A 14591-nucleotide genomic window follows, 5' to 3' on the forward strand; every position below is an offset into this window, starting at 1 on the left:
ATTTGCCCTTTTCGAAATATTTACCGAATAGCCATACCAAGAACCATATGCAAATCGATATTAATCATGAATTCAATCCAAGGTAATATACGTCTGTTGTTGTACTGAAATAGTTTCTGACCTCTTGTAGAGATGTCCCTCTGTCAGGTGTTTTTTCTCAACCAAAAAAGGTCCCATTCGCCAAGAGTTTTGCCCACACTGAAATTTCGCCCTTCCCGGCATCATCGAACTTATCGAATATCGATAGCCTCTTGGGACACTCCACCCCCTCTCTTTTTCTCTTCTAGACCTCTTCTCTCTCTTCTCTCTCCCCTTCCCCCCTTCTCCTATCTACGCCCATTATGCCCGCTCCTACCACCACCCTCCTGATCGAGGGTAGCTTCACCGAACTTGCTGATGAGTTCGCCCAGTACATTGACGCCCTCCGCAAGAACGAGGGCGCCAGCCTCCAATCCGAAGTCGCTCCCCTCATTGAGCCTCTTCGCCAGCAAGAACAGTCAGAAGAGGAGCCCGATCGCAAACAGCGCGATGAAGTGCTGAAGAAGTTGGTGGGTGCCGCGGCCGTGTTGAACGCGGCTCCAGAGAGAGGTGAGTTTGTGTGGGCCAGGGTTGCTGTAGATGAACCCGGAGGATCGAGACAAAGACAAGGAGCTGGGAAAGGCTGACCTGTGCAATCTTTCTTGCAACTAGAAATCATTTCCGCCTACAACCTCCTGGTGCACCTGGTGCACCAGGCCTCCAACCCGGATATTTTCCTCTCCCGCATTTGCACCTACCTCGCCAAACCTATCACCACCTCGCCTCAGTTTGGCCCCACCCTCGCCATCTCCATCCTGACCACCATCTTCAACACTCTCGCTCCCACCGACTCCAGCCGTTTCCACGTCCTCCTGGCCATCGTCGCCGTCATTCGCCAGTCCGGCTCTTCGTACGCCTTCGAGGCTCTGAAGCCGCAGCTGGCCGCTCAGCTGCCCACCTGGTTGTCTGCCTGGGAGTTGGATGACGAGGATGCTCAGAAGCTGCACCTTGCTATTGCCGATGCCGCTCAGGCTTCGGGCGATCTTGAATTGGCACAGACCCATGTGGTGCAGGCCCTGCAGACAATCCCCGCCAACGAGTCCTCCAGCAAGGAAGCGCGCGACCTGGCCGTCCGTGCCTTGACCTCCGCCCTGAAGAGCCCCGCCGTTTTCGATTTCACTTCGTTGACCGCTGCCGATGCCATCCAGGCTCTTCGCTCCAGCGACAGCACCCTGTTCGAGTTGCTGGAGATCTTCACCGCTGACACTCTGGACGCCTACGAGGATTTCATCGCGGCCACCCCTCTCGAAACCATCTCTGGCGGTGTTCTGGTCGATGGCGCCGAGGCTCTGCAGACCAAGATGCGCCTGTTGACCCTGGCTTCGCTTGCGGCTTCGACTCCCTCTCGCTCCCTCCCCTATACTACCATCGCCTCGGCGCTGCGCGTGCCCGTTGAAGATGTGGAGAAGTGGGTCATCGACACGATTCGAGCTGGTCTGGTTGAGGGCAAGCTGTCACAGCTGCGTTCCGAGTTCCTGGTGCACCGCGCCACATACCGTGTATTCGGCGAGAAGCAGTGGGCGGAGGTGCAGGGTCGTCTGATGGTCTGGCGCCGCAGTCTGGAGAGTGTACTGGGTGTTCTCCGCACCGAGCGGGAGCGCTATATCCGGGAGAGCATGCAGGCCGCAGCTGAGGAAGTCGGTCAGGGCAAGTCGGGCGACAAAGGAGCCAAGGGTGGTGACCGGAGACGTAACCCCCAGCAACAACAGCAGTCCCAACCCTCACAACCACAGCAGGCTCGGGAGGTTGAGTTGGTTGGAGGTGCTGAATAGATTAGGTGCTGAAGGGGAACTAGAGTTGCAGCGAGGCAGGAGAAAGCAATAGACTTCGTCGCCACAAGATGAAAAACGAAGAAAAGTAATGATTGGGGTGTCCTTTGCTTTATTTACTTTGTCTTGTTTCTTCTGAACCAGGAGACCCCCCCCCCCCTTTATTCTTTTGTTCGAATTTCCCGTCCATTTCTCTTATTTCCATCTCTACAATGTTCATATTGTAGCCACTTCTGTTGTCTAGAGACGGGGAAGCCCTGGATGCATGTCAGTAGTTAGGAATCGACCAGATCAATCAATCACGAATCATGTCTTGTTCATCCTTTGGGCGATATTTCGAGGTAGACAGTGTATATTCTTTAGCTCTAGTACGACTCGCTAAGACACGGAGCGCTTTGTATTTGACAAGATGGAGTAAATGGGATATGTCTATATAAACAACGAACATGAATTTTCTTCCATAATAAACAGACATATATCAGCAGAGAAGATATCCGAGGATCGGAAGCAATTGGCGGTCAAAAGCCGATGTTGGCATAGCTCCATCAGATAGGCTGGACACCCTTCTTTTCGAGTCCCTCCCGAATCCTGGCATACACTTCATCGACCGTCCCCGTGGCGGAGACGGACAAGACCTTCTGCTGTTCCTCGAACGCCCGGACAACGGGCATACTAGTCTCAACAAACACGCGGAACCGCTTGCGGATTGACTCGGCATTATCGTCGTCACGCCCCGAGGTCTCGCCGCGCTTGAGCAGCCGCTTCTCCATCACCTCCTCGGGACAGTCCAGGAACAGAGTCATCTCGGACGGGCAGACCGTATCCTCGAAGAACACGGCCTGATCGAGCTTCCGCGGGAACCCGTCGATCAGGAACCGGGCCTTCTTCTTCCCGCCCTCAGCGGTCGCGCCAGCCCCCGCCGCCAACGCCTCGGCCATGGCGTTCGACAGTAGCGCCACCGTGATCTCCATGGGCACGATCTTGCCCTCTTTGATATATGTGCGGATGAGGTCACCGTACTGGCTTCCCTCACGGACCTGTTCCGCGCGCAGGAGATCGCCTGCGGACAGGTGGATGAACCCGTAGTCGCGGACTAGGTTGGCGGACTGCGTGCCCTTGCCGCTGCCGGGTCCACCGAGCAGGAACACGACGGTGACATCCTGTGGAGAGAAGCGCGGGGTGGTGTTTGTCGAGGCCTGAGGAGGGGCGGGTTGTGTGGGAGGAACGGCTGGGGGATTCTGTGTGTTGGCCATGATTGATATTGCTTGTTATTGAGGTGGTGTGGTGTTTTATTGATTGGATTGCGGCTTGCGGACGCCTGTGCGCGATTTCACCAATAGGATGTAGGAACCGGTGCCAATGGCGAAGATAGTCACGAAGGGAAGGATTTTGAATTGAGAGCGGCTATATTGGGACCCTGACGAGGCGGAGGAGGACGAAGAGGAAGATGGGGGAGCAGAGTCAGGTTTAGAAGAGGAGGAAGAATAGGGGCGGCGGTGATACTGCGGCTGTTGGTGGTGGTGGTGGTAGTTGTGGTGGGGTCCCAGTGATGATCTCACGGGATGCAATATCGACAGCAATTGAACTCGGGTAGAGATGCTGGAGGATCGCAGGGCTCCAGAGGAAAAAGACATTCCTTTAAGAGTATGATTAACGTTGTACTGGAATCTAGATAATAAACTGAGCTGGGGGAGGCCGATGAAGAAGAGCCAGCGAGAGCTTTTGGTGATGGGGACGGAACATGAGTCTAATAATAACAGCAGCAAGATTGATGACAGAAAAATATGGCATAAGGAAGTCCGGAAGCGGTTTAGCGTGATATCTGTATACTTGTCTCACAGCACAGTGGTCCCTCTGTGCAGTGCTCGATCTTTAACAACACAATCATATCCATTTGGAGCTGCAAGTATGATTATACTACTTTGAGATAGATGGGTCAATTAGTTGAGGAACAGATGATCATAATTTTATAGAGTTGTGATATTCATCGATCATTAACAGACCATTCTGTCTATTCTGCGCTGGCAGACTAGGAAGATAATAAGCAAATCAGGAGCAGTGAATGATTTAGATCTCACCAGTTTCTCAGATATGTGCTATATGCTTTTTTTTTTAAATTCAATTGAATGCATGAGTACTCTCTGTGTTAAAGCTTAGTTTCCTCAAAACTCTGCATCTCCTCCTTCCTCTTCTCCTCCCATACACGCTCTCTCCCTTCTCATACCATACTTCACCATCTGCATATCAGCGACTCATAATTTCGACATGCCTAAACCAAAGCGGCGAAATACAGGCCAGCAAGGAGACCGGGGGTTCATACCTGGTCGAGGAAGAGGCAGCAGATCCATTAAATCCCACGTCAATTCACCCGATACACAAGACAACAACTCCCGTTCTCCAGCAAGGAGATTCGAATTTAGTGTCAGTTGAGCTTCCATCTCGGTCTAAGCAATTTAGGTTTTACTCACGATTATTAAGACATCTCGTGGCAGAGGTGGATACAGGAATGTTTTCTCCGGAGGACGAAAGTGCGATCTCAATGTACTCGTCTGCTGTCCTGACTCGATTGAGTGGAATACAGCTGACAAAAAACACCGAACAGAAACCTGGAGACTCGCAGGAACCAGGAATTATGTCTACAGGGAATGTCAATGCCTCTGTATCCAAAGGCCTCGACAGCAAGACGAGCAATACCTTTTCCAATGCTTACCAGACCGGCAGTTCAAACTGTGAAGGCGAAGGGAATATCTTCACCAAATGTGAGAATCCACTTGTTCCAAGACTTTCATGTGGACAGACTGCCTCCAATAACTATCTAGCATACCATAATTCTTCGTTCAAGCCCAGACTAGAAGAAGGCCTTGTTCTATCCCCCCAGTCTCTACAACTCGTTCCCACGAAGAAGAGCTTCTACCAAGGCCAAGTTAGGAATGCACATGCCATGGTGAAAGATACTCGACCTACCAAACTTTCGGCGTTTCAGCGTCTTCCCGGCGAGCTACGTTGGAGAATCTACGACCTCGTGTTTGACGTTCACCGAGTCGAAGTCCTCCGTTTGCGGGACAAGAACCCAGAAAATAACATTAAGAGAGTCCATTACCGCCTCTACCATCGTCAGCTGCGACCTCGAGATCCAAGAACACATGTTGCACCCTCAAATGAAGGACGCTTTACTTGTGCTCCCCTCCCCATCGCGCTTCTGATCACATGTCGCAGCATCTATCGTGATACGCTGTGCCTGTTCTACTCCAGGATGCAGTTCATATTCAACACGACTCGTACCGTAATGCGCTTTCTGAAGATCACCAGCAAGGAAGCTCAAATGGCGATCCAGCACATCGAGCTGAACCATACCATGTACAGCGAGCCTGCACTGCTAAATTTCCGGTGGTACAAGTGCATGAGCGACATGTCGTGGTACAATGCCTGCGATGACCTGACTGTCTACTGCAAATCGCTGCGTGTCCTTCATATCAGTATGAATATTCGGGACTGGCCCATCAGTCTTCAAGTGGGTGAGCGGTGGTCCTTGCCGCTGCTTGCCTTTGCGCGCTATGGACCAAGACTTGACTGGGTAGATATTCGACTTCAAATGGGCAGCTTCAAACAGGACCAGCTTGAGAAAGTCGCTCGGGAGATTGAGGAACAGATCATGGATCCAACAGCTTTTCAAATTCGTGAGGATGAACGACTGGCGAGGGAGTTGGCGGGGCCTATCAAGGCCAAAGTTTTAAGACTTATGTTCTAGTATTTTGAAACCTGTCCATCGGGGTGAAGCACTGGGGTTGACATGAGGAGTGATACAAAGAAGCGAGCCAATGAAGGAATGGGCAAATTGTGTCATAAATGGTGGATTCACAGAATGATCACTCGTACATTGGCATCAATAAATGCTTCAGACAAGTAGAATAGCCCTTTCAAAGAAGCTCAAACAGTGAATGACCCTTCCGAGCAAGGAAACGCGACGATAATTGATCGATATGTACATGAGTCATGATTATAGGCAAGTATAAGGAGGAGGATAGAGAAAGTAACCGCAAGGTCGAGGTCACCACAACGCCTTTGTTACTGGATACGCAACCCTCAAACATGCAATCAGCGTTATTTGCTCTCATGTGGCTCAAGATGGTCCGTAGGTTGAGCCTCATCGGATGGGACTGTGTGGTATGCCTGCATACGACGCCGCCGGATGAACAAGTAAATGCCGGCCATGAGCCCGCTCATGGAGCATGCAATTAGAACAAAGATCAGGAGCTCCCCAACCCCTTGGATAAGCTCATACGCTTGGTTTACGGCTTTGGCTGCTTCCTTGGACGTGCTGTAAGAACCTGCAACGTCGTCTTCACTGGACAGCTTCGAGCTGTACAGTAGCGAAGGGTCGTCAGGCGTGGGCTTCTCCTCGCCCTCGAAACCTGCCAGCCGCCAATTATCCGGTGCAGTGGTGCGATGAATGGCAGAAGTACCCAGTACATTCCCGTCCTTATCCACTGCTTCCACGGAGACCCAGTCCAGATACCCGTCAGCGATGTACATCGTTTCAAAGTCGATTTTGGTGGTGTTGCCGACCAACACAGGGATTCCGTTCTTCTCCTTGCGGGCGTAGAAATTCCACGAGGCGATGTCTGTTGCACCGTTCCAGCTGACGTGGAAGATAGTCGTGAGGTCGGTCTCATCTGTGCCGTACACAGTCGAGACCACGTCCGGCGGCGTCAGAGGACGACCCGTAAAGGAAAACTTGTAGGACCGGTAGGTGGAGAAGCGAGTGGATGCAAATCTGGCCTGCATGAGGACTTTGCCGTCGGGCGAGTGCTCGCTTTGATAGCCCCGCTCACTCCAGCCAACAAAGACGTTGCCATTTGACAAGCGCTGAACGCTACCACGGAGTCGTGTGAGACCTCCATCCGGGCGGTCGTAACGGTCGAGCAACCGTGCTGTCATTGGGGATGCACTGGTATCCACCTCCACAAAGAGAGCAGCGGAATGATCTTCGTCTTGTCCTCCTTCATCAGAAGCATTGTTCAAGAATGAGATAGTTGTATGCGTTTCATTTGAATCGACAAACCGGACATGGTGCTGCTTAGAGAATGTGAAATCCTGCACAAAGTCTGAAAATTTCCCCCCAAGTCTCCAGATAATGTGCCCATCTTGTCCAGACATGAGGTAGATGGTGTTTGTAAACCGTGCGGACAGGATATAGTCACCGGCCGCGTTCTTATCCACGGCGTTGACATGGACATAATCCCAGCCAGGCTGGGCAGATGGCGAATCCCAGGGATTGACTTGCACAGACTCATTAATAGGGATGTGGCCGACCGAGCTCCATTCATAGAGTACAGCCCCGGTAGCTACATCCAATTCCACGAAACCACCAGTCATGACCCAGCCATGTTCATCGGGACGCCCCAAATCTCCAAGGTCCATGTATTCAGGCCGGTATAGGCAAGCTAGGGCTGTCTTTCCGCCGTCGAGGATGTTGAATTCATGCATATTGAATGCTGAAAGATCGTTTGTCACCCCAACTGCATATTCTGGCTCGTAATGCTCATCAAGGACATATCCCAGTCCCTTTTCACTGCCATCATCGTGATACGCATGCTGCAGGATAAACGAGAGATGAGGTCGATCATCGATGTTGTGCACCGCCTTGAAATCGAAGATATTTCGGTTGTCAAACATGCATGAACCAGCCCAGATCAGGACCTGAGCAGAATTATATTTGTAAGTTGGGTCCATGTATCAGTCTTTGAGAGAGACATACCCCATCTGCATCATAGATGTACGGTCCGACTTGGCATGGCTTCCACTGCTTGGTGGGAGCCTCTGGGTCAATCACGCCATATGGCGCTACGAACCAGTATCCCGGGCTTACAGATTCACGGTCATAGTAAGCAACGTCGAATCTTAGCGCTCTAACTTCGGGAAGCTTAGTCTTGTCAGTCCAACGTCGTTCAGCCCGTACTAGAGGACATACTGTGATAAAGGACATCAGATCATCGTCAGAGCCGGCAACAGCCTTGCGGAAGAGAAGTAGAAACAAGACCCAGAAAAACATCGTGCTCAAGGAGTGCCTAGGAGAGAATTCCCGGGAAATAAGCGAGAATAAGAAGCAAATAAACGAAATAAGGTGGAGAGGGAACTCTAGAGCAGGGTGATAAGCCGACGCTTCGACTAGAGGACCGCAATCCTTCTGATCGAAGCGACTATAGTAGTGTACGGACTAAATTCCTAGGAGTAGCAAAGCACTCCGTGGTAGAGAAGTTAAACGACATTGCGTGATGCTAAAAGTGAGGAGGTTAGAATGAAACAGACGAAGCCACAAAACATGATAATCACATATGCTCATTCACGTTGGTACAAGTGATCTTGTGCTCCGTAGGAATTTAGGAGCAGACGCAGCCCCTGTGCCCACTCCTGCGACCACGCAAAACCTGGTATGGGATTGGCAATCAGAGGAAGCGGACATTCTTGGCGATGTTGTAGGCAGTGGAGCACACTACGGATTTCGCGGTTTGAGAACCAGATAGTGATGGCCGAAGTCTGCGATTGACGTAGGCCGACTCGTGTACAGTGGCCCATAACCCATTAGCGGCGTCAACACTTGGCGAGTCCGGGTCGAAGGCTGCGCGGCTTGCGTGATACTGCCTATTCTCGGTCCCCTTTTCTGCAACGGCTGAAACTAGATCGGGGAAGATGGTTCTTTATCAATATTGGCCCGATTGGAAAGTAACATGAAAGCCAAAGAGATCTGGACGCTGGGTGCCTCTACTGGATCAATCACTCAACAGTCGTCTTGGCGTCTCCAGCGGAATTGAGGAACGGCAGTCATCAAAATTTCTAGTTCTGGAAGAAGTCTAGATAGATATCAGCGTCATCAATAATGGCAATGGTCAGCTTTAGGGGCGGTTACAAGTAGATTATTGGACAGTAAATCACTGTTGGACGTGGCCATGCTCCACTGTACACAGAGCTTGGAGGCCTTGGCTTCTTTGGCCTAACCTTCTACGGGCTGCCATTCGCTGATCACTCGAGGTCCCAGACTTTTCAGCCCCAATACTGCTTCATCGGATCATATCTATCGGAGGCGAAGTGGTCAAGGGATTCTGCGAGCGTGGCCTAGGATGCGGAATCATCTGTTTTGAATCTCTCTGCATTGTGTTGCCCGCCTCCAGACAGTTGAGGGAGCACCACGTGACAGTTCCTTCAGAAATGGGCACAAATACAATAATACGAGTTGCGCCTCTCCTTTATTCACTGCGATCCGTACTCGGCTGTATGACATTATGATTCCCGATCAAGCAACTCGCACCGGTTCGGACCGTCACACTCGCCCGTGAAGTGACGTTATTAATATAAGTTTTTATTTAGATAAGCTATTCACAAGACGCTGGACCAGGGGCCTCGATATCAACAAGATTCTTTAGCATGGTGTGTATCCAGAGTTCCAGAACAAACAAATCTCTGAGGGCATCAAGTAAATCTGCACGACCGCGTCGATCCGCTATCCTGCCCTTCAATGAGCGTAGCTCGCAATGGCTGGCTCGCCAAAGGTTTTGGGCTTATATGCAAGAACTTCTGCTAATGCGATAAGCAGCAGCCCTTCTGTGCCTAGCAGATCATCTAGGCCAAGCTGGGGTGGCAGCACACGCCCGCAAACCACGTCAAGATCCAGCCGTGACGGGTCGCCCGGGCCATCATGGGATAGCGCATCAACCGCTAATGCCCATGCGAGTGGGTTGTACAAGACACCTTCATGAGTGTAAACCCCTCCTGCAGGCTTGCCGCCGCAGATGGTCTGTAGGTGGTTATTAGATACACCGACGGCCCGGGAGTCTGAAAGGATGGCAGACGCCTGGCTGCCGCTCATAGGCTGTACGATCTCATCGAATGTGGAATAAATGGTGGTTGTGGGAACATATGCAGAGTCCCCTCCGCCGCCTCGCAGAGTTCTGATAAACTCTGTATTCCACCCCTGCTGCCACAGCGAGGGAGTGCATGCAAGCGCTGCCAGCCACGGGCACACAAGTGACCTCATGACCGTTCCGTGGAAATCGGGGCTGATGGCGATGAAATCATCAACCACTTTTCGGGTAGATGGCCAGTACTTCAAGGCCCATTGAGTATCCAGTCCACCTTGGGACCATGAAAGAACCGCCACGTTGGACTCTGAAATGGCCGAAATATAATTGATTGCATAAGCGACGTATTCAGAGTTGATCTGAACGTCATTCAACGAGGCCTGGGGGATGTTGAGCCAGACCACGTCGGCATCTGCGGCGCTTCCCAACTTGCCGAAGTTGAAGTAATAAGTCGTCCCTGCGGGTGTAGCTGTTCCGGGAACCAGAATCACAGGCTTCTTTCCATTCTTCCCATAGCCGAAAGAGGCGGGGATATGGATCGCTGCCCGCAGTGCATTTTCTGCGACTGAGTAACGGGCATCTCCTGGAGCTTTGACCGGGTAAATGGCTTGCCCCTTCGGACTGGGGTTCCGATTGTGAATCGAGTTGAGATCCAAGTTGAGGTAGCCATTCAAGAAAGAGACAATGTCGGCCGGTATCAATCCCACCGTGAGGATTTCACGCGTCATTTTCAAGAAATCGGGGGTGCCATCTGCAAAGATGGATTGAATCTTGTCGAATGCTTCCTGCACAGACTTAGCATCCTTGGTCGAGCGACTGAACTCAGTCTTGCCGATTTTTGACACGATTTCTGACGCGATTAAGGAGGCAATGCTCCGAGCCTCGCTTTCAATTGAAGAATCATTGGCAGCACTAGACAGGATCGAAACAAGACTTAAATCCGAGGCGACTGGAACGGCGCCGCGGGGAATGACTGCACCAGAAACCAAAGGACTAAGGATTGCCCTGTACAGGACAGCTGCCTTCAGCAAGGAACTCCACCTCATCTTGATTCCGCTGCCACTGGGTGGAAACGCCTTAAGACGATAGCCAGCTTAATTCAGACATTTCGGAGGGAAGGCAGCAGGCAATTTATCTTCTGATTTCTCTAGAGAAGAAGTATACGAGCTGCCTTCCCCTCTCTGAAATGCCTCGGCCTCTTAATCATATCTCGAATTTTAGATTGAATATTGAGACTTCTCTTCTTGACGGTGGCTGATCATTCGCAGTCTAACGGGTGTGCGTGACCACTCCATTGATTAATTCGCCGACCTCACAGGGCGCGGAAGTGCGTCGGGCGACGCTGAGCAAAGGGGGCCAAGGGAAAGAGACCAATGATAGGATCTTCGGCCAGATGAAGTCCATTGCTCCTTGTCTTCCGCTCATGCTCGATTGGCCCAAGTGGATCCTCGCCGGATCCTGGGTCTCTGTTAGGACATCAGGACGAGGAATTGTTCCTTTTGTCTCATCAAGACACGTTTGAGTAAGGGCAGGATCCCGAGTCCAATCTAGCACACTTGGGCTTGGGTCCATCCACTCCATGAAGAATCCCATATGGACGAATAGCTCTATTCTTCTTCTCGGGGCTTAGATTCACTCACATGTGATCGGCGCTCTTAGCTGGGGAAATCTCGGGGTCTCTTCAGCCCTTGCGGCATTAGCAGTTAGTAGCACTTCCCCACATTTGAGGGGAACCCACCCCATAATGCTGACAATGCTCACAGCTCACCAGGCAACAACGCCCTAGCCCTTGCCGGAATTGATAGTTAGTGCTGTATTGATTTGTCAGTACTCAGAACGCAAAGAGAGCACGAGCTTCTAGAACGATTAACAAAGGTCGGAGCTGATAACCTAGGTTGATTGTGATCAACCATACTACGGCGATCTTCAGATTGCCCCTGAAAGTCCAACGACGCATGTAAGCTTAATCTAGCTTGACTGTTGCGATGAAGAGTATGCAGCAGAAGATTTATCCATTCTTATGTCCCTTTTAGTGCGTTCTTTGGATGCATCGTCTGTCAGATACGATGGACGTTATTTGCATTCTGCCCGGCGAACTGGAAGAGTAGCCCCGGTGGATACTGAATATGTGGGGACGCAATCAAGGATATAACTCAGAACATATAGCAAGGGAAGTCAAGTCCCATCATAGGCAGCAAGCTAGGAGTATGCTCAAGGACAGACGATATTTGTCATGCCAACTTGCATTAAACTGGGTTGCGAGCGTCCACATATGGCGGAGCTATCATCCTGTCTTCTCCAACGTGCTGGGATTATGCGCAACCCGGTGTCCATGTTGATCGGTGAAGATGACCTTCAAGCGTTAGCATTCGCGTCGTTGACTTTCTGAGACAATGTATTAGGGGTAGTGGGGGCGAAATCGCATCGTCCTCGCACCTTGGGAGGATTCGCGACGTTCTCCTCGTCCGCTTCGGCTTGATCCATCACAATTCTTTCAACCTAGAGAAATCGTCTATTAGCATCGATCAAAGGACATAGGTGTAAAGAAATATCGTCGTACATCTCCTTCGTGAGATCCGCCCCGATAGCGGGTGTAGACATGGTCACCCTCATTAATAATCTCTCCTTTCTTGTCTTTGACTCGCTCGGCCGACATATCTTTTTTACTCAATCTCGGTCTGATGGCTAGAGAATCTGCGTATTGATATGTTCAATAACTGCGATGCATCAAAGAACTGGGAAGATACAATGAATGCTCCGCTTCTGTAATTCTGATGTCATCGCAAATACACCCATGGACAACACATCGTCACATTATCCGCCTTGTGGAGTGTCAACAAGACAGACGAAGAGGTCTGTGTATGACTTCACTTGAAGTTCAGCACCTATCGGGCAATTGTCGACAGCTACCCAGATTTTCACAGGGCTAAGGACGGACTGCCTCAGACACGGCTACTTTACTAGAGCAGGAAGGCGAGAAGTGGCACCTCCAGTTGAAGATTCTGTTGCTGAATAATGTTGATGTAGAAGAAGACTCGGGAGATTGTAATTGCAGTCACAATTACCTGATGCTGGAAACCAGTCAGGTCATTGCACTAACCGATAGCATGGCCAAGACTAAAATAGACATAATCACCCATCAAAGGGGACCTCAGGGCTCTGAATAATACGTGATTTTATTGGACGATTAGTATTTTCGAAAGCATGTCATACTAGGTATAAGCATTAATGCCATTATAGGCTGAAAAAGAGGTCCATCAGATCAGATCAGAATCACTGATATTTTAGTGTCTTAGAATGTTGCATTCAAAGTCAGGACCCATACATAGCATACAGTTGCAATTGAAACGAAATATAGCACATATCGCATGGTAAATGCGCACGTGCTGGTTTCTGAATGGATCATTGTCCTTAGCTGAGCAATTATTGCCCATCTTGCTGGTCACCATCGATTCTTGTTTCAGGATATGCGAGTACGTGAAGTCATCAATGTCTGTCTATTATCTGGAGGAAGTCGGCCATGTCAGCCTACGCCTGATGGTCCCTAAATTGCGCCGTATACTGTGGAGTAAGTTTGACCTGTTGGGCAAGTATCCTCCTGCACAGTTGAAGATATTTCTCCAGAGACATTGAGATCTCATAGTAATCCAAGTCTTCATGAGTAATGTTTGTCCCCACATTGACCTTCGTTTAAGAAGTTTGAATTTGAGTACTACATCCATGTTGATTGGCAATATCTCCAGACTACAGCTTACGGGCCTTCCCCCCGGTCCACGTGGTGAGATGTCACACTAGGCAAAAATTAGTATTCAGTAGTTACTCCGTAGTGTGTGATTAATACAAGATCGGGAAGAGAGTCTGAACCCTTCGAGAAAACTCGATGAAAACAACCCAATTACTCTAGATACAGAATGTAAGTAGCCAGAAATGGTGGTTGCCCGCATTGGAGAGGTCAATACCTTTTTTCGTATTCGAAATTTCAAGTTTCGAAGATTCTTCGCTCACTGTCTATCTAGGCAATCAACCTACGGGGCGTACCGTGTGGCGACAAGGTGTGATGTACAAGCCGTCCTAACTTAATAAGGTGCGGATGTTTCAAACAACTTGGATCATTACTTGATAAGTCGATAATCTTCCGTAACCAGACTGTCGATCGTTCCGAGCCTTCGACAATGACAATATGTCCTCCGTAGTACGAACAACTGCGCTCTCCTTGATCGGGAGGTGAGAGTATATCAGTAAGCGACCAGTGCCTACTTACCAATGAGATCAAGTAGTATATGTTGCAGGCAAGTAGGATACGGAAGATGTCGAACTATACCTTCACAGTGACACTACCTACATAACTTATCTACCGTGCCTTGGCAGAGTACGTCGCTTGGAATGTAGGGTTATACTAGCTGTGAGATCTTCTAAATCAAGGATATTCAGTGAAGCATAGTAATGCGTATAGAGGACACAGTGAAGGAGAACCTGACAACAGAGTATCATTTAAATAGCATTATGATGACCAAAAAGAATCAGGCTGAAGCCCGACACGATTCATTGTCATCACTATGCAGTTTGGGTTGATGGAGCTTCCAGTGTAACAGTTTCGGCGTTTGTGATTAGAGACTGCCGACTACCACCGTTGCACCATCAAGTGTCACACATACCACAATATGCGGACCTACCTACTGACCAGCCCCCATTAAGAAGCCTGTCAAGAAGCCACCATCAGGAATGCTCCAGAGCAAATAATCAACATTCAACAGTGTATGCCTCGCCCTGCTCGCAGAAAACAAAGTGGATTTCTCTTGTATATATCCAATTGTTTTCTACAGACGATTGGGAGATCTAAGGAGTGAAATGGAAGATGGTGACACAGTACTGAAACGGTAATGACAGA

General features: G+C 50.0%; 6 protein-coding genes across 6 annotated transcripts; 2 read left to right on the top strand and 4 right to left on the bottom strand.

Annotated features, from left to right (window-relative positions):
* Positions 1-341: 341 nt before the first annotated feature.
* AFUA_7G03980 (PCI domain protein) lies at positions 342-1850 on the top strand (the record flags this gene model as incomplete). The annotated part of the gene is made up of 2 exons (XM_744017.1): positions 342-588; positions 691-1850. The coding sequence occupies 2 exons, from the start codon at positions 342-344 to the stop codon at positions 1848-1850; spliced, it is 1407 nt and encodes a 468-aa protein (XP_749110.1).
* Positions 1851-2151: 301 nt separating this feature from the next.
* Positions 2152-3586, bottom strand: ura6 (uridylate kinase ura6). The gene has a single exon (XM_744016.2). It carries the CDS (start codon positions 3098-3100, stop codon positions 2393-2395), a length of 708 nt encoding a protein of 235 aa, XP_749109.1. The 5' UTR covers positions 3101-3586; the 3' UTR covers positions 2152-2392.
* A 160-nt stretch (positions 3587-3746) lies between these two features.
* On the top strand, positions 3747-5595 carry AFUA_7G04000 (uncharacterized protein; the record flags this gene model as incomplete). Its single annotated transcript, XM_077805176.1, has 3 exons — positions 3747-4268; positions 4326-4388; positions 4450-5595. Exons 1-3 carry the CDS (start codon positions 4113-4115, stop codon positions 5593-5595), a joined length of 1365 nt encoding a protein of 454 aa, XP_077661304.1. The 5' UTR covers positions 3747-4112.
* Positions 5596-5948: 353 nt separating this feature from the next.
* AFUA_7G04010 (uncharacterized protein) lies at positions 5949-8795 on the bottom strand (the record flags this gene model as incomplete). Its single annotated transcript, XM_077805177.1, has 4 exons — positions 8755-8795; positions 7819-8698; positions 7606-7770; positions 5949-7547 (listed from the first exon to the last, which is right to left on the bottom strand). Exons 2-4 carry the CDS (start codon positions 7897-7899, stop codon positions 5949-5951), a joined length of 1845 nt encoding a protein of 614 aa, XP_077661305.1. The 5' UTR covers positions 7900-8698; positions 8755-8795.
* A 54-nt stretch (positions 8796-8849) lies between these two features.
* On the bottom strand, positions 8850-11443 carry AFUA_7G04020 (putative lipase). The gene has a single exon (XM_744013.2). The coding sequence runs from the start codon at positions 10747-10749 to the stop codon at positions 9358-9360; it is 1392 nt and encodes a 463-aa protein (XP_749106.1). The 5' UTR covers positions 10750-11443; the 3' UTR covers positions 8850-9357.
* A 615-nt stretch (positions 11444-12058) lies between these two features.
* On the bottom strand, positions 12059-12359 carry AFUA_7G04030 (DUF2945 domain-containing protein; the record flags this gene model as incomplete). The annotated part of the gene is made up of 2 exons (XM_744012.1): positions 12059-12202; positions 12264-12359. The coding sequence occupies 2 exons, from the start codon at positions 12357-12359 to the stop codon at positions 12059-12061; spliced, it is 240 nt and encodes a 79-aa protein (XP_749105.1).
* Between the last annotated feature and the right edge of the window lie 2232 nt (positions 12360-14591).

Source organism: Aspergillus fumigatus, chromosome 7 (genome assembly GCF_000002655.1).
Source record: "Aspergillus fumigatus Af293 chromosome 7, whole genome shotgun sequence".
In the NCBI taxonomy this organism is placed as follows: Eukaryota; Fungi; Ascomycota; class Eurotiomycetes; order Eurotiales; family Aspergillaceae; genus Aspergillus; species Aspergillus fumigatus.

Excerpts from the sequence above, each read along its gene's own strand:
- ura6 (XM_744016.2), bottom strand. The coding sequence starts at position 3,100 with ATGGCCAACACACAGAATCCCCCAGCCGTTCCTCCCACACAACCCGCC.
- AFUA_7G04020 (XM_744013.2), bottom strand. The coding sequence starts at position 10,749 with ATGAGGTGGAGTTCCTTGCTGAAGGCAGCTGTCCTGTACAGGGCAATC.